The sequence below is a fragment of the Molothrus aeneus genome, chromosome 5, assembly GCF_037042795.1.
Source record: "Molothrus aeneus isolate 106 chromosome 5, BPBGC_Maene_1.0, whole genome shotgun sequence".
Taxonomy (NCBI): domain Eukaryota; kingdom Metazoa; phylum Chordata; class Aves; order Passeriformes; family Icteridae; genus Molothrus; species Molothrus aeneus.
The window spans coordinates 22,598,824-22,617,405 of NC_089650.1; the positions used below are offsets into that span (position 1 = coordinate 22,598,824).

The 18,582-nt window shown below is 44.2% G+C and overlaps 2 protein-coding genes across 2 annotated transcripts; both read right to left on the minus strand.

The window, feature by feature from the left end:
* Nucleotides 1–1,556: 1,556 nt before the first annotated feature.
* DDX47 (DEAD-box helicase 47) lies at nt 1,557–9,668 on the minus strand. The gene is made up of 12 exons (XM_066549933.1): nt 9,556–9,668; nt 8,897–8,990; nt 7,252–7,440; nt 6,509–6,580; nt 5,898–6,016; nt 5,339–5,410; nt 5,103–5,219; nt 4,811–4,957; nt 4,365–4,502; nt 2,893–2,963; nt 2,231–2,360; nt 1,557–2,140 (listed from the first exon to the last, which is right to left on the minus strand). The coding sequence occupies exons 1-12, from the start codon at nt 9,637–9,639 to the stop codon at nt 2,021–2,023; spliced, it is 1,353 nt and encodes a 450-aa protein (XP_066406030.1). The 5' UTR covers nt 9,640–9,668; the 3' UTR covers nt 1,557–2,020.
* Nucleotides 9,669–13,678: 4,010 nt separating this feature from the next.
* Nucleotides 13,679–18,326, minus strand: APOLD1 (apolipoprotein L domain containing 1). Its single transcript, XM_066550210.1, has 2 exons — nt 18,283–18,326; nt 13,679–16,111 (listed from the first exon to the last, which is right to left on the minus strand). The coding sequence occupies exon 2, from the start codon at nt 16,104–16,106 to the stop codon at nt 15,366–15,368; it is 741 nt and encodes a 246-aa protein (XP_066406307.1). The 5' UTR covers nt 16,107–16,111; nt 18,283–18,326; the 3' UTR covers nt 13,679–15,365.
* Between the last annotated feature and the right edge of the window lie 256 nt (nt 18,327–18,582).

Here is an 18,582-nt window from a genome sequence, read left to right on the forward strand (position 1 = left end):
CAAGACATCCCCTCTGCTGCTGCAGGCTTCCACATAGGAAGAACACAGTGAGATGCTACAGACTCCATCAACCTGAAAGGAATTCTGAAAGGAATGACTCTGCCCTACCTCCTCCAGCAGTCAGAGTGCCCTGCCCTACCTCCTCCAGCAGTCAGAGTGCCCTTCACATCACTTTACAAGATTGCTTCAGGACTGACTCTGCATCTCATCCATTACATAGCTGGCAATAACACTCCAGAGGTTTTCCAGGGATCCAGGACCCTCAGAGAGATTGAAGCTTCCTTTGCTGATACTGGAACCAACCCTATCCTGCCTGCAAAGAATAAGACATTTTGTTCAAGCACCCAGCAGGACAGTTGGGAGTGTTCCCTTGCTCCATGGGGAACAAGCACTTGCATCTCCACCCATATTATCACTCATTTTGTTCTCTCTCTGCTGCATTCTAGGGCTCTTAACTGTGTGGTTTGCTACCAAAGTGCCCTGTAAAATGTTCTCATTTATGGCCTTTCACCCCTGCCCCTCTGTGCTGGGACCCAGGGAAGATAAACACTCTTTCTCCTTTACACAAAGGCTCTTAGCAGTGAACATACCCAAGATTTATACACTTACAATCTGCCACTGACTCAAGACCATTTTAGAGCTACCAGACTTGAAGATATTTGGGAGATTTAAGTAAACTGCTACATCATAAATAAAGAGTGAGAACACTGTCCCTCTTTTTGCTCCAAAGAGTAGCTCAGTACCTCATGAAAAAACAGACCTAGGTTTCCTGGCAATTCTTTGCAGAATGTACTGCCCCTAACAAAAGTGTAAAAGCATTCTGAGTAGCATACATGTAGATACTAGATTTATGCCAACAGTGTGAAATAACCACTGTGCTTATCTTGACTACTGCAATATTTCTACTTTCCATTTAGATCTAAAAAGGACTATTTTGAACATTGTTTTTCATGTAGCACAAAATCCAGTTTATGAATCCTGGACATTATGTTTTCAGTAAATTTACATATGCAGGAGCTTCTCACTCTGCCTACCGGCAGGAACATCCTGTATGAAAATTTTTATTGTCAATGAGAACTAGCAGTAACCTTCTGGCTTTGTATCAAGTACATTTATCTCTTTCTTGCAAAAGTCTACTTACCTGGCATGGAACTCTGCCTAAGAGTAACAAAATTCCCTGCTCAGGGAAACAAAGAGCTTTCCAGGATACCTGTTTTTCTGCACCTCCCAGCTTGTGAGTTGCTTTCCCATGTAAATTCCTCCCTCTTGTGTTCACTTGTAAGTACTACGAGAATCGGCCACAAAAACCCCACCCAAAACCCAGACCTATCCTTGAGGGTGTCAATCATTAGCTGGTATTGGATCGAATTCCAGGCAGTGAATGTTTCATCCTGCTGAAGCTTGTTCTCTCTGTGCTGGACTGCTCCTCAGCTGACAAATCTAAGGTATTGATGTCACATCTGAATTGCTAGGATTGACCCAAGAAGAAAACCTTCTGGCAGAGCTGATACACAAAGTGAACAGAACAGGTCAGTGACAAGACAAGGAAAACCAGGTAGCTTTAAAATTAAGCAAAATATATTTTTGAACACATCCCTTCTCCAAAGCAAGGGCATCACAGCTATGCTGTGAAAACTCAGTCACTTCTTTTTAACCTTTTCCTCTTTCTTCTGACAGATCTGATTCCAGATGCACTCAGTGAGATTGGATAGTGGGACAGGCTGCAGCAGTGCAAAAGCTGCACTCACACTGCACTTCGTAGTGACTGAGCAGGGCCAGACCACAGCTGCTTCCAGGTCCAGAGGTGATGGTCTCTGACAGTGTCCCTGAAAGGAAAACTGGTGCCATGGTACCAACATGGGCCAAGCTCAGTCTGTAGCTGTTTTTTTTTTTCCTCAGGGACTGCCAAATTTCATATGTAGTTCTGAAAAAAAATCCACTGGAGATGGCTTGGTAGACTGTTTTTGATAGCTAAGATGGCCATAAAGAGAAAAATAAAAAAGTCTGTTCAAATACCAAACTAGAAGGCTTTCCTTTTCTTCTTTTTCCCTCCTGCCACCTTATTCCTGACACCAATAGCCTCTTCTGTGTCATCATCATCGTTCCGAGATCGCTTCTTCTCTCCCTGCTCCCGCAGCTCCTGCAATGCAATCAACAGATTGACCCAGAGTTTGGTCTGAAGAAATTCAGAATACAACAGAGGGGACAGGGTCAAAAAGCCAGCACCCACCATTCGAGCAAACCTCTGGGCCTCAGCCACACGCTCTGTCAGCATCATAACTTCTTCCTCTTGCATGGGGAATGCTGGCAGCTTCTTGCCAATCAGGTGTTCAATGCGCTGGAACAGCTCTACATCATACCTGAGGGAAGACAGGGCACCAGCCTGAATCAGCCCTGCTGAGAGGGCCTCAGTTGTCACCACTCACAGCCTTCAGCCCTTGTCTCCAGCCCACAGATACTGTTAGTTTGTGCTGATGGTCTCACCAGCAGCTCAGCTGCATCCAAACGATGCTGTTTGGCATGGCTTCTCTGATTTATCCAGCTCGTCTCATCTTTGTTCAGAAGTATTTGGTATAGATTATCTTTTTAGACAAATAGTTCAGTGTTTATAAAACACCCTCAAAGTTACTTAACCTGCATTATATATTTAAAGAATATATATATTGTATAGTCCAGTTATAAACTGTTCTGCTCAATGAATGCCTGCTTCTAGAATTTTTCTAGACTTTCCTCCCTCCCCACCCTAGGCTTTGAATTCTCTCCCCTTTAAATAAAACCAATTGGCACTTCAAAATGAAAAGCAGTATTGTATTCTCACTCAGGATAAGGTCAGATATTTTCTGCTCTGAAACACAGCTGGAAAGAATAAGTCTGTTAAATTTTATCACTTACTGTGTGACAAAGGTGATAGATTTGCCAGATCTCCCAGCTCGAGCTGTTCTCCCAACACGATGAATGTAATCCTGGAAAGAATTTTCTTGATAAGCAATAATACATGTTCACCAAACACAGAACAGATCTTATGGCAGATCAGCCTATATATTTTCTCTTTAGGAAAGAACAAGAGAATGTCAAGAACATACTGCCAGCATTAAATGCTCAGGAGGGACTGCAGCATCAGATTTTGAGAATAGGCCTAAGTGGAGGCATAACTTCAGTTTTAACACTTGAATTCATCTCTTTCTAAATGAGAAGACCAAATTCAATTATTCCAGACTGCAGGATAAAAGTTGCAATACATGACCTTTGCCAAGACTTCCCTCTCACTTCCTTGGAAAGCTAAAACTCACTATCACTCACTTCCTTGGAAAGCTAATATTCATAGTGAACCCATGCCTGCATTTTCAATGTTGGAATCTAGTGCTCTCCATAGTGCATCTTCCAGAGAAACTCTCTGACAAGTAGACTTAAACTTGGTAGGCATGGTGAAAGAGAGGATGATTGAGAATAATTTAGAAGAGTCTATTGAGCATCTTTGGTCAATATGGTTCAAGGCTGTTTTCCAGGTTTTATACTACATTATGGAAATTAAAATGCTCTGTTCTCCATAGAGGATTTGCAGACAGAGGATTGTAAGAAAGGATCTGTTCTATGTGTTAGATGAGAGAGAAGAGCACAAAGACCATAATAACACCATTCAAGCTGCCACCCCCCCAGGTTTTTTCTTACTTTTTTGCTTTTACAAAAGGAGTGTCTTCAAAAGACCTACCATGCTTTCTTCTGTCTGCAAGGCACAGTATCTTTAATCATTGTAAGCAATAACAGCAATTCCTGAAGTACAGGTTAATGGTATGCTTTCTGGAACTAAGCTGGGAAACAGTCACATCCCTGAGATAACCCCATACTTTCCATACAGAGAGCTGATAACTTACTTTCTTCTCCTTTTGTTGTACTTTAGCGATATGAAGGTGAGACATATTAAGGACACCTTTCTTAACCAGTGATAATCAGAGAACTTTTTTTTTTTTCTTTTTTTTAAACACAGTTTAAAATACGAAGGCAGACCTCAATCACAGACACAGAGATGACTACATGAAACTAGCAATATGTTAAAATTGTTTTCAAAGCCCTTGAATGTAAAAAGGCAAAACATACAGTCTGAGCAGAAATGCAAAGACACAGAGCATTCCTTGCTTCCCCTCACCACTTACAGGATCACCTCTACAACCCAGGCCATGAGATCATGCAAACAGAGATACCAACTCAATAGCAGAGGCTGAACTACCCCTTTCAATGTACAGAATCATGAATTAAGCTTCCAGTCAACAGACCAGAGAAAATATGTCTCTCTTCCTTTGCCCACCTTCTTTGTCTATCTGTTCCCAGTGACCAGAAGCTCCCAGCTGGCACACAAACAGGCTTACCTTAGAGTGGGTAGGAATATCAAAGTTTATCACCACATCCACATGTGGGATGTCCAGACCTCTGCTTGCAACATCTGTAGCCAGGAGGATAGAACGTGCCTTTGCCTTGAACTTGTTTAGAGAGCCCAAACGTTTATTCTGGAAAAAGGACAAAAAGGGAATGAGAGAATAACACTCATTCTAGTTTCTAGTTAATATGCTCTTGATAAGATACTGGCACAAAAGAACTGAGGGGGAAACTACTCAAAAATTTCACTTCTCTAATTTCTTTTTTAAATATTACAGAACCAGTGTCGGCATTCAAATTAGTTGAATTTCTATGGATCACTCCAGTCCTCTAGCTATGAAATACTCCTCCTGAAAGGCAGGTGTCACTCAGTGTGGTGCAGCCATCTCCCAAGCCCCAGGCCCCCTGCCTACTCTGTTGTGAGGGTTCATGCCCATACCTGACTCATCTGCCCGTGGAGGGGAATGGCAGTGAAGCCCAGGTTGCGGAGCAGCAGAGCAGTCCTCTGAGTATTGTTACATGTACTGCAGAATATCATGAAAGAGTTACCAGCCAGTTCATTCAAGATATAAACCAGGTAGCTGTCCTGTAAAGAAACAGAGGGAATTCAAAAAAACCCAGAGATAATCACATGTGCAACATTAAGTCTAGGACTCAGAAAATGAAAAGATATTAGACAGTTGTGGGAGCAAGAAAAGACAGTAAGAGAGAAGAAACAGAAGTGCCATTACCTTGAATTTGGAGGGGATGAAAATATAGTATTGCTGTAGTTTTTCAACTGTCTGATACTTGGAAGAAACAGCACATTTAACAGGATTCTTCAGAGCAGCACGCTGGAGTTTTTGAACCTGGTAAGATCAATGAAATTTACTTGGACAGAGATCTTGTCAGAAAATTGTATTAATACAGTCTAGTCAAGAGGACAGCCTGATGGAAGGAGAACTAAAACAGATTAGTGTGCTCCCACCTTCTTGGTCATGGTGGCAGAAAATAGAAATGTCTTCCTGTCTCGAGGAATCACTTTTAATATCTTGTCCACCTGTAAAAAAATAAGGAAATGGAAATACTAAATACTACAAGCAAGCAAGACACAAACTTTCCACAAATATAAAGATCATCCACATGAAGAGTAATGCATGCATAAACATACAGTAGGAACAAATTTTTTTCTGTAGGCTGGTATCTTGTGGACAGTTAGGCAGTGTGAACTCCAAAAGTCTAACAACAGTGCAAATATCAGGCAATGTTTCTGCAGGAATGTGTTTGTGATTGTTTTCTACCCTAGCTACCTTCTATGTCAGGCACTCCAGAGACACTAGTGGATTTCAGAGTACCTCCTACTGTCTTGGCAGTGCTCTGCAGAACTCTGCTATGTTCTAATCCCACCACAGATTTGTGTGTAATTATTAGAATTTAGTTACAATTCACTACTAATTTCTACAGAACAGCTCAGTGTTTCTCATGTATGAAGCGATTTCAAAGGGACTCATCCAACATTCCAAACTAATCTTTCAGCAGATCCCCACCTCTGTCTCGAAATCCATGTTAAGGATCCGGTCAGCCTCATCCATCACCAGGAACTTCAGAGCTCGTAAGTTGAAGCCCTTTGTGTTCTCCAGATGATCAACTAGACGGCCAGGGGTTGCTACCAACAGCACAACAAGAACAAATTCAGAAGGAAAGCAGAGGAAAAGATCCAAACAGGCAAGACAGCTGTCCATTACAGAAATGGGATTCTTTGCCCAGGAAAAGGAAAGATTGCTTTGTGGTAATAACTCTTTCATAGGGTATCTTCAGAGAGTGTTTTGAATTAAGACTAATGGAGTCAGACTCTCTGAAGAATGTGCTAAAAAGAAGTGAGACAAAAAAAACAGTAGACAAGCTGTACTGCAAAAGATGAGAGCACTATTTCAAATACTTGAGGAGAAGGAAAAAACAAGCCAAAAGCACTCTAGGTCAAGCAGGGATGATTTGGAATGGGCTTGTAGCAACAAAGTTACTGGTGGATACTTTAGAAACATTAACAAGCCAGTACTCAGAGCTGGGACAAAACAAAAATGAAGGATGTACTCTCCTTCCTTTACGTAGCTGCAGTTTGATAATATTCACACTCCACATCCCTAGCACATCAACTTACCAATTATAACATGTGGTTTCTTGGCTAAGGCCAGAGACTGAGACATCGTGTCAATTCCACCCACAATAACCGCTGCAGGACAAAGAGAGAGGAGTGAATCCCTCAGTGCAGCACCAGCCCTCCCCTGGCACTGTAGTGTTTGCTCTGACTGCCCACCACCCACAGCACTTCTGTACAAATGAAAAGCTATTTCTTTTTATGAGAATTTACTTTATTTTAGCATATCTAACCTTCCTAGGTTTCTTAAGCCATGCAATTAATTCCTTATTGGCCACAAGTATTTTATTTTCACAGCTGCAGAGCTACAGGCAGAATCTATTCCTTTCAGTTTAACTCAACTGCAAAAATCTAGGAATTCTAAAAATATCCACAAAGCTTTTATGAGAGATTATCTAAAGAATCAATACAGACAGTCTGAAAAGAAGATTAAACTACATCACACCATAGGAGGGAGCTCTATGCAATTTCACTGGACACAAACCCACTCTTGAGAAAACTCTCCTCTATTTCCACCTTTAACTATTTAGACACAGAATGCAGAAGAGCTGTAGACCACTCCATGAGGAAAGACTATACAGTCTTTTTTGATCAGACCTGATACCAGATCTCTGTCTTCCAGCAGCATAAGCTTTTCTCACATTTTGTTCAACCCCTCATACAAATCCTCTATTTTTATCTTTGCAATCTCGAGCTGACAAACTGGCCTTCAGAAAAACTGGTGCAATACCATAAAAGCCACTTACTGCTTTGAACACCAATGGAGGACCCAAGAGCTTCAAACTGCTCTGAGATTTGGAAGGCCAGCTCCCTTGTTGGTGTGAGCACAAGAGCAAATAATCGCTGAGGTGTTTCCAGCAGTGCTTGGAGAATTGGCAAAGCAAAGGCTCCTGTTTTCCCAGAGCCAGTTTCTGCCAGTCCAATGACATCTCTGCCTGAGAGAAGGAGCAAGGGGGCAAAAAAACTGTTATACATCCACAACAGAGAAAGAAGACTTTAAAGCACTGTGCTACAAAACACAAGAATTCCTTAAGGACAGAAAAAAAGGCAGACACAGAGAAGGAAAAAAAAAACCACAAAGGTCAAACCAAAGAATCTCAGAATCTCTCTGAAGCATTTTTAGGCTGTGATTTATCTGTGCAATGATTACAGTCTCAATAGTCAATTTTCTAGTTAATTTCTGTTAATATACAGGGTTTCATACAAAACTTAGGTTCAAAATAAGTTGCACTTTATAATGTCTCAAATCTGACATCAGTTTACAGCTTAATGACTCCACCTCACTATTCTAGTCTAAATGTTGTCTGTTTAGTGGCTTACAAGGAAACAGACTGTGGTGTTTGAGACTTCAGTCACACAAACTACAGGATAACAGCACTACCAGGCTCACATTTCACAAGGCACAATTGTGCCATTGATTAACAGGGTAATCTAAACCAGTTCCTTCAGTAGGAAGAGTAGGACAGAAAGTCTTTTACCCCAAAACAATGCAGGCAACAGGGTGGAATTCATCAACAGAATCCATTATGACCTCCAGAGCTCATGCAGCTGAGAAGAACATGCTGTCAACACACCTTACACTGGAAACAATTTCTCTGGCATGCAGTCTTTCCTTTGTGTTGTTTTACTTTTTTTTTTTCCCAAGAGAATCTTATATGTGTAAAAGAGTCTGACAAAAGTTAAATGCTAGGACAGAGAAGACACTGAAAGTTTGTTCCCATTCTGTCACTGTTATTCCTTTCCTCCTTGAGAGCATTTTGGGGAGTTTTGTTTAAAAAAAAAAATCTAGAGGCAGAAATGTCTGCTGAATTCAGTATTTTTTTTTGTAATTCCAGAATGCTTACAGAAAGTCACTGTGGTTTGGTTATTATTCACTTCAGAAATCTAATTTCAAAGAGTTGCCTGCTCACAGCAAAGCAAATTATACATATTAAGGAATCAGTCAAGGCATCTTCACTTTCAGTCACACGCACACACTCTGTAGGTCTCTATCAGAAGCAGCACAGTCCAAAACCGACTGGAAGCTTCTTGTGTATCCCTGAGTATTTCAGGAACAAAATGATCAATGTGGACTAGCAGTTCAAATTATTAATAAAAAATCTATTTAACATGGAGTGTCAGAACTACACAACAGGAGTGAACACTCAAGGAACAATGTTTGTACTCATTTGAAAGTTTGTGGCTGCAGGCAGGGTCATAGGATAAACTAGGATTCCAAGCTCCACCTGGGAAGGACATCAAATGAATATGAAAACTGCTTCTAGACACAGATCTTCAGCAATGAAGAAGTTGGGACACACTCATTCCTGATCTTTCTCACTCAGCAAAATTCATTCACACAGAGCTCCTGGAGCAGTCCCCAGTTCAGGATCAAAGAAGTACACTGCTCACCTTGGAGAGCCACTGGAATAGCCTCAATTTGGATCTTCGTTGGCACCTTCCATCCCAACTGGTCACAAGCTTCACACAGGACATCTGTCACTCCCTGGATATCAGTGACAAGAGAAAAGGGAAACAAATATCACCAAAAAGACCTAAATTAAATCACAGAGTTAAATTAAATATATGCTGCAACGGAGCCAACTTGTCTCTAGCATAGACAAACCCCACCAAGCCCCCAAATGCAATTCTCTGAAAGGGCAGGCTGCTGACAGTGATGCCCACTTCCATCAGTAATTTCATCGGATTTGTTCAAAATCTGGTAGAGATGATTGTCATAAGAAGAATATAGGGTCGGTTTTACCCTAGCTTACACAAGGAACTTCCCTCCCCACACATACCTATCTCTTCACCTCAGGGGTGACCCATGACCGTAGAAAATAAAAAACACCATGTCAAGTTTAGATAACTTGATGGGAGCAGCAGTTCCCAGCCCAGCGGGGCAGCGGCCGAGTGCCCGCAGCCCCTGCCCGGCCCCGCTGCCCGCACGTGTCTGCGCCGCGGGCGGGCCGGCAGCTCCCCTGGCCTCCTCCGCGCGGGGGAACAGGACGCTGCTCCCCGGGACAGCGCAGCGAGCACCGGCGGCAGAAGTGGCGCCGGCTCAGCCTCACCAAGTCCTTGAAGCTCCGTGGCTCCTCCGCCGCCGGCTCCTGCTCCGGCTCCGCCGCCGACCCTTCCTCCTCTCCTGCCGCCATCTTGGCCCGTCCCCTCCGGACGCAGCGCAGAGCACTTTGGGAGCTGTAGTTCTCCCCGGGGCACGACGGGATGTGTAGTTCCGCAGGAGGAGCCGAGCCGAGCGGAGCGGGAGGGCTCTCCCTCAGCTCCGAGAGGTGCCGAGGGAAAGGGGGGATGCGGATCTCCAGCCGCCTCTCCCGGGACAGGGACACCCTGAAGGGGCTGTGGGAAAGCCTGCCCGCCTGCTCGCCCGGCGTATATCGCAATACTCATCCTAATCATCTCCACCCCCATCCTATTTCCACTTCCATCTAACAACCTCAAGAACACCCCCAACACAATCACAAACACAATCAAAGCCTCCTTCTTAACCAGCTTAATCCCCATAACATCTACACCTACTCCGGAACAGAAAGCCTCACCTCCTTCTGAGAATGAAAATTCATTATAAACTTCAAAATCCCCATCAGCCTAAAAATAGACTTGTACTCCCTTACCTTCTTCCCCATCGCACTGTTCGTATCATGATCTATCCTACAATTTGCAACGTGATATATAGCTTCAGACTCCTATATCACAAAATTTTTCACCTTCCTACTATTCTTCCTAATCGCAATACCCATCCTAATCATCGCCAACAACTTATTTGTCCTATTCATTGGCTGAGAAGGAGTTGGAGTCATGTCCTCCCTACTAATCAGCTGATGACATGGACGAGCAGAAGCCAACACCACTGCCCTTCAAGCCGTGCTTTACAACCAAATCGGAGACATCGGACTTAGCCTCTGCATAGCATGACTGGCTTCTGCCATAGATACTGGAGAAATCCAACAGCTTCCCACCCCATCCCAAACTCCCACACTACCCCGAGCGGCCCAGCCTCAGGCCTGCACTCAGCACAACACGGTTTAGGCAGCGCTTGATGCTGTTCCCAGCTCATGCCTTCTACAGCAGGCAAAACGAGCTGGCCAGGCACAAAAAGGCAAGAATATGTTAAATTTACATCCATAATGCATATAGAGAATGTGAAAAATGTGTATTTTAGGATTGGCTTTTCACAAATATGAAAATGAATATTATATGTGTTATGTTAGAAAGTTATGCTGTGTTAATTTTCTTAAGTAGTGTGTTAAATATAGTTTTAGGTTATAACATAATGTTAAAATAGAAACTATGCTATGTAAGATACTTTTTTTAAGAGAGGACTCGCACCAAGGTAGCAGCCACAGGACACCTTAATCTTTCAGAGAAAAAGAATTTATTGCTCTCTGTGGTGGTTTGACAGGAAATGTGTTTTTTGGGATGCTGTGTTTTGGACCAATGGATATTCAGGCTTTAATATTGGCATTTAACCTGGCCATTAGGACATGGATCCGCCTCTGAGAACACGGGGTTAAAAGCAGAGCTCTCCGCTGCGAGGGTCCTTTTGGGTTTCCGGCGGAAAAGAGTTGGGGTCTCTCCCCTGGCCCAGCTGCTGGCTGGGCAGGGGGAGGGGAAAGCCATGTGGCCGAGAGAGGTAGGCCTGAGCCCGGGGATGGAAGGGTGGAAGAGAGAGAGAGACACCGGGAGCCATCGGGCAGCCCCCCCTGAGAGACACAGAGAGAGAGAGAAAGAGAGCCACTGCCTGGGACTGTAACCTTGAAGCTTGATAAACATGGGCCTGCGCCGGCAGCACGGCTGGGAGGAGAAGAAGGGGGGGTTCAGCCGGCTGCTTGTAGGAGCTTTTAACCCCTTTTTGGAGAATGAGAACTTTACAGATCATTGACCTCTCCTGGAAGATAGAGTGGAAGATGAGGAAGGAAATGTGCAAGTGTGAGAGAGGTCTGGGTGAGCGAGAGATAGTAGAAGAGTAGAGAAGAATCCTAGTGGGAAGAGATGATGGAGTGGCTTTTGCTGGACTCTTTTTGTACAGCCATGGACAGAGCCATGTTCCTTGTGACACAGAGACTGCATTCTAGAGGGAAGCAATGGCCTCAGAACCAAGAGGGTTCAGTGTTGGTGCCCCTCGGCCCCAGGGGGTGAAAAAATATGGGGGGGACAGGTGTCCCAAAGGAGAGATTGTGGGGACAGGTGTCCCAAAGGAGAGACTGTGCCTTTTTTGGATCGGGACAGAGCATCCTTAAAAAAGACAACCCTAGAAGCAGCTCTGGTCCATGTTCAGTGGTGAGAGCACTGGACATGAAAAGGAAGAGGTCACGATGGCAGATGTACTCCGGGCGGTGCCACGAGTGACACAGAAACACACGAGGCTTCAGCTGTGTTTCCAGGGGAAGCCCATGGTACAAGAAGGACTCCTCTCCTCTTGATGAACTGAGGATTGATTGTTTGAAGGGTGGTGCTGGACCGAGAGTTGGTGATTTCGAGGAATAGATGCATTGTACTGGAAATTTGGTGGGGGGAGGAGGAAATGTATTTGTAAGGTTTTCATTTTCCCTGTGTGTGTTCCTTTTATTTATAGTTGTAGAGTAGTTAATAAAGTTCTGTTTTCTTTCCTAAGTGGGAGCCTGCTTTGCTTATTCCTGGTCACATCTCACAGCAGAAACCAGGGAGAAGGTATCTTCATGGGGGCACTGGTATTGTGCCAAACCATGACACTCTCTTATCAAGTTCTTCCTACCTTGCTCAGCGCTGATGACGCCGTCAGGATTAAGAGGAAAAAGCTGACACTGACCAGATAGAATCCTTTGTTTGAATAGAATTTATGCATCATGTTATGAGGTGTATGAATATGCAACGGGCTATTGCTTTTAAGGGTTAATCCTCTGTTAACATGGGTCCTTTTTCGGGCTTATTTTGCCCAGAAAGAGGCACCCGAACTGTCTGTAACTCTTTGTTTTTATTGTCTCATGTTGCCCTAATCCCAATTGTTCAAATTTGTATTACTTTAATTATATTACTATTTTTATAACCATTTTATTACTATTAAACTTTTAAAATTTTAAAAACAAGTGATTGGCATTTTTCACAGAGAACTAATTAAGTGCTTCAGATGTGTTGGTATGAAACATTTTGAAGCACTAGTGATGGAAAGAGAGAAAAGAGCTGTCATTGTCCCGCATTGTTTTCTACTTATGATAATTGCTAGTGTGAATTTTTGAAGTATGAATTATGAAATTTTTTTCCCTCTGTCTCTGGGAAGTCTGTCTGGGTGTGTTCCCAGTGGAAATGCTGATACGCTTCAGCATCTGTCCCTGGATTCCGAGTGTGGCATTTCCTCTGCGCCCAGAACAATGAGGAAAGTGAGAGGAAATACGAACGAACTCTCTGCGTGACAGGGAAAGAAGAGGAAACATGAAACAATTCATGGGCAGGAGTCAAAATGAAACTGCTGCATCCCACTGTGCTCAGGAGCAGTGATAAATTAAAACAAAACAACAAAAAAAAAAACCCAAACCCACCCTGTGTAGATGCTCCTTGTTACCATATGTTTCAAAAATTACAGCAGCCTGACCATCAGCTTGCTGCTTATCGTTGGTGCTAAGGTTAAGCCTGGCCAGCACGTAGACATGGACCCCTGTAAGGGTCACTGGGATGCCTCAGGAAATGGAGTCAGGGATGTGACAGGAAGTCACTGCTTGTGATTCTTTACTGAACTCCTTGCCCACATAATATGGTGCTGTTTTAGTGGGGAGCAGGGTGGAGCAATTCTGTTCTGGTGAAATTCCAGTCTGTGTAATTCCCTATTGTCAACAGATGTATTTGAATGAAAGTTTTCTCCTGTCCTAAACTGCTGTTGGGAGCATTCATGCATGATAAAATAAATATACAGCTTCTAAGTAGTAATCCTTTTTTTGTGCTTTTCAGCACAGGACACTTTAGATTATACTGGATTTAGAAATTGTCACTCCAGGGCTTTTAAACTTGGCTTTAAACAAATATGCTCCTATCTCTACTGCATGTTACAGTCCTTAGCAGGGGCAGGGTGAGAGCATCCCCAGCAGATGGATTTTAGTCCAGATATAATGTCAGTTATTTCATAAGGGGTGCAAAATGAGATGAGATGGACAACGTGTACAAGCACATCACCTCCAGGGGAGCAGAGAGACACTGACACAAAAGTGCTTCATGTTCATTTATTCGAATCAGCAGTGTACTTGTTCATTTCTGGCAAACAGGCATGGAGATCAAAAGCATCTGAGTCCCACTCTGGGGAACCAGAACTTTTATTCTTCCTACAACATATTAAAACAAATGTTGATATCATAAAAAGAGACAAGAAGGACAGGGATTCAAGTTTTGTGACCTGGAGTGCTGCCCTCCCTAAGGATTTGGTCAGTGTTACAGAATTACAGAGTAGGTTTTTCTGATTGTTTGGATTTGTGTCCGTGCAGGGAAGTTTCCCTTATCCACTGGGGCATGTGGAGGGAGTTACCTCTGCATTAACTCTTTGAGTCGCCTCAAGCTAGTTTCAGGGTCTCTTCCTTGTAACTCTTTCAGGTACAGACATGATCCCCATCATCACCATACTTGGGCACTTCTCAGTGGGGTGATCCCAGACACATCCTAGTGAGGTAGGGAAGTGCTACTATCCCTGTTTTGAGACAGGGAACTGAGGTACTGATGGCTCAAAATCACAAAGGGCATATTTAGCAGAACAGTCACTTGAAACAGGGTCCCAGCCCCTGCTCCTGCTTTGCAGGGGCTCTGCCACTGAATCATCCTACTCCTCTCTACCCCTCCTGTATATTAGTATCTGCATGTATTTCACTGATAGGAAGCCTTCCGTGGGAAGCATTGCTAGGAGCACGTGTAGCTCTCCATGAGTGCTGCCTCCCCCATCACAGATGATCCACTGTGGGTCTCACAGGCTGCTTGACTGCATGGAGAGTGGCACTTCCACCTCTCAGGTGTGCTCCCATCACGTAGCACCAACTTTCTGGTTTTGTTCTACTCTGTCTTACTAACCTTCCCTTCCTGCTGCAGGAGATATATAACTGTGTCCTTCCACCAATGCCCTGAGGCAGACTCTGGTCCCAGGGCCACTCTTCTCTCTGTTTTGGCTCCTAAAATCTATTGTCACTGTTTGAACTGTGTTTCCCCTATTTTATTACTATCAGCATTCAGGTCATGCTTTCCTTTTCCTACAGGGACTTGCCCTCCCTCACAGCAAAATAACAGGTAACTTGCTCTCACATGCTACAGACTTGCTTTTACTCTAAAAAACAACAGCTTTCCTTTGGAACAGAGGCCTCCTTTAAAAAAAAATATATATATATACACACACACTATTAAATACAATATCATAAGCTTAAAATCATTCTATGCAAATAAATAGAATACAAACATCACAGTTCTCAGTCTGGAGAGGTTTCTCCAAAACAGATATATTCTGGCCCTGCTATTTCACCCTGGGATGGTGAACTATCCATACAGTATGACATATCTGGAGCTGCTTCTTTCTACAGCCTTTCCAGATGTACCTTGGTAATGGGATTGTACTCTACTGGAAATCGGCAGCTGCTGGCTTTTTTAGGGTACTCCAGCCCTTGTACCACACACAGATTCATAAGTTGTTTACAAACCAGGTTCAGTCAGCATCAGGTATTTCATCTGCCTCCTGACCTACTTCTTTTTGCTGCCTTGGGGAAGCAGAGCAGTGGAGATGGCTGGGGAAAAAGGGGTTTGCAGAATGTCCACCTCACAGCACCAGCACTGTGAACTGTAAAACAACAGGTAGCAATGAGAATGGTCACAGCAAATAATGTAATTCATCCAAACTCAGTTTTTATATGAGCCAAACACTGCTTCAGCTGGAGGGTCTCAGGATCTCGACAGTGGTTTTAGCACCCAAGCTGAATCTCCTTGTGTGTGGCGAAAGCTCTGTTCTGGACTCCAGAAGATCACAGACTTCATCCATTGCCCTGGTGCAGGTCTCGAGGTTGTCAGCCAGTTTCTGGATTTTGGCCTTCAGCACAGCCTGGCTTACTTTAGTGGCCTCCTTTGTGTATTCTGGCACGAGGAAGCTGTGGGAGCCGCAGAGGACCATGAAGCAGACGGAGTTGTAGAGCGACATGGACGCCCTCTTCTCTGACTGCCGCAGCGCAGGGTCGCCCGGGCCCTGCCCCCGGCGGAGGAACTCCAGGCAGCCCAGTATTTCCCTCATCTGTTTCCGACAAGTCACCGCAATTTCCTGCACCTTCCTCACCTCCCGGGAATTGCAGAGCACCAAGGAGAGGTCAGAAGTGATGCTGACGGCCCCGCCGGCCGTGGCCAGGCCCAGGCCCACGGCCGAGGCCAGCAGAGAGGCTCCGAGCGTGGCGGGGCTCAGGGACAGCCCCAGGATGGCTGTGAGTGCCCCGGCGGCCGTCAGGGTGCTCCCGCTGACGTTGGCGATCAGGGAGCTGCGGCGGAGCCGGCTGAGTTTCCGAGCTGCCCGGTGCAGGTGCGCGATTTGGCCGCGCAGCCTCCGCCTCTGCTCCAGCAGGGCCGCGTGGAAGTGCTGCGTGGGGTCTGCTGTCGGCACGGAGGCAGCACCGTCCCTCTCCATGGCTTCTGTCCAGAGAAAGAAAAGTCTGGGGTGGGATTTGTGTCAAAAAAGCCCCATGAGATATGCTCATCCTGGACCACCATTTCAGGAATGGCATCCAGCCAAATTTTTGTTGCTTCAGCCCAGCTACAAGAAAGGTTTTCCATCTGCACACACGTGCACGCTCACATACACACACATACCCATATGCATTTAATTACTATTCCATTGTAACTTTCAGACAGCAAAACTTTAAAATGTTTTCCTTAATCCCTGCAAACACTGAAATATCCTAAGGACTGGGGTCAGAGGTGCTGTTACCATTATCTCTGTGAAGACACAAAAGGTCTTTTGAAACCCTGGGGACAGAAATTCCCCTGAGATTAGGTGACTCAGTGCCCAGAGGAGTAATGCTGCTAGAACTAATCTGTTGCCCCTCTGATGGGATTCAGAGGATCTGCAATATAGAAGGACGTCTTTCACAAGAAAGGTCAGACTGCAAGGAGGTGAAAGCCACCATCCCAGGTTTTTGTTTAGGGATGATTTCCTATTAAAGGAGGACAGAGAGAAGCTGCTGAGTGGAATCTATGTCTGGATTTTCCATATAGGAGGTGAGGAATTTATTAATGCCTTGGATGGTTATTGTGAACATCCTTCTTTAAGCTTCAGCAACTCAAGGCCCCCTGCAGCATATTTGTTTTTTTTTTTTTTTTCCTATTGTAACCTGGTGCCAGTGTATGAACAAAGATGGGAACTATTGTTCTGTGGTGCTTAGTCCAACCTGTGGTCATAAACACCCAGTTACAGTGGCAGGGAGGCCTCTGAACCTTGTTAGTAAGAGTCATGAAGAGCACATCAGAAAAGCAGGCCCATTTTTACTGTGCACTCCCTGGCAGATGGGGAAACAGGGGAAATACAGAGTGAATAAAAAAAGGGAAATACAGAGTGAATAAAAAAAGCTTGAAAACTGCTGGGTCTGGAAAACCTCCCCTGGTAAGATAGCAGGAGAGGCTTCACTTCTAGGAGATGAATCTACAGTGTTTCTTTGCTAGACAATCTCTGTTTGCTGTCTCTGTTCATTGCCACAAGTGCAGAAAGAAATGGTCCAATAAACATTTTCAGGTTGCTCTAGGGCTGCAAAATGCTCTACAAAGGAAGCCAGCAGCTTCAATCCTGCTTACAGGGAACCTGAAGCAACAGAGCCAACAGGAGTGGTATAGCTGATTGTCTGGTGGAAGCAGAGTTTCTGTGCTTTACCACACTGCATTGTGCACACAGCTGTGCTGCCTCTGCACCTAGCAAGGTCCAACCATAGAGCTGAGAAGCTTTTTGGAGCCCATAATGCCCTCACAGCCAAAAGGCATCTCTGTAGCAGAAAAACCCTGTCACTAACCCAAATGAGCAAAACTATTCATTGCTGCAGGCACGTTTTTACTTCTAAATCTTCTGTACTGTGGGAACTGAAGGTGCCTGGTCCCTCATAAAGTCACACTATATAGCTAGGATCCTTGGAGCTTCATTCTGCAGAATCCTCCTGTTTCAGAAGGAGAAAACTTTGTACCATAGTCTCTCCATCCGGAAGAGTATTCCTAAATAATTCTCACTGCAATCTTTCCCCCTTCTGCTGGCTTGTCCTAATCCATCTCACACAGATCCTTTAAGATGCCCCCCCATACTCTTCAGAAAATGCCCCCAGTCTCTCTTGGTGTCATTGGGTCATTTGAATCACTTAGTACATTGTGCTTCTCTCAACTGGAAGCTGTATCCTATTATTTTTACACTATAATTAGAAATAAAGCTGGAAACACAAGGACTATCACTAATCTAAATGGATACCAGCATTGAAATGAACAATAAGCATATCACCAATAACTTAACAACAGATCAATATGATGATCATTAAATATGTCAATTCCTGTAGCCTCTTTAACAGTTTGTTCCAAAGATTTAGTTGCTGAGAACTGTCTCAGGTAATAACAGCTACTATGACACTGAACTATTAGAACAATCATTCCAAATATAGCATAGGCCATGTAGAGATGCAAATCTTTTGACATTGATTAATGCCAGCAGAAAGGATAAAAAACCTCCTGCTCTTAGAGAAAAATCTCCCCAGCACTAAAGGTATACATTAGTCCAAAGCCTGCAAACACTTTCCTAATAGAGACACCCAAAAAAATTACTGGTCCAAACTTACCTTCAGTTTCCAGCCACCCTCCCAGAAGACAAATTTTGATCTGTTTCTGGAGGAGACCAATTTATAGCTCCTGCAGACCAATTGCTGCAATGGGAATGCTTTGCCTCATACTGGGAGTTTGCCATTTCCTGTTCTCCCTTGTGCAGAAGGATGTGACACACTGGAAAGTGACCTGTGGGACAGTGAGCACACACCATGCTCAGGAAACGATCCCTGCGAATGAACATTGTGTGTTCACTTTTCCTGAAGTGTAGGGTGGAAAAAAAGTTTAAAAATCGCAGCCTATTCCTGGCTCTGAGC

Coding starts and splice junctions, on each gene's coding strand:
- APOLD1 (XM_066550210.1), bottom strand. CDS start 16,106: ATGGAGAGGGACGGTGCTGCCTCCGTGCCGACAGCAGACCCCACGCAG.
- DDX47 (XM_066549933.1), bottom strand. CDS start 9,639: ATGGCGGCAGGAGAGGAGGAAGGGTCGGCGGCGGAGCCGGAGCAGGAG. Junction 2,361..2,892: donor TCTATCACCTTTGTCACACA/GTAAGTGATAAA, acceptor GTCTTCCCTCAG/GTATGATGTAGAGCTGTTCC. Junction 2,141..2,230: donor CCCAGAGGTTTGCTCGAATG/GTGGGTGCTGGC, acceptor ATTGCATTGCAG/GAGCTGCGGGAGCAGGGAGA.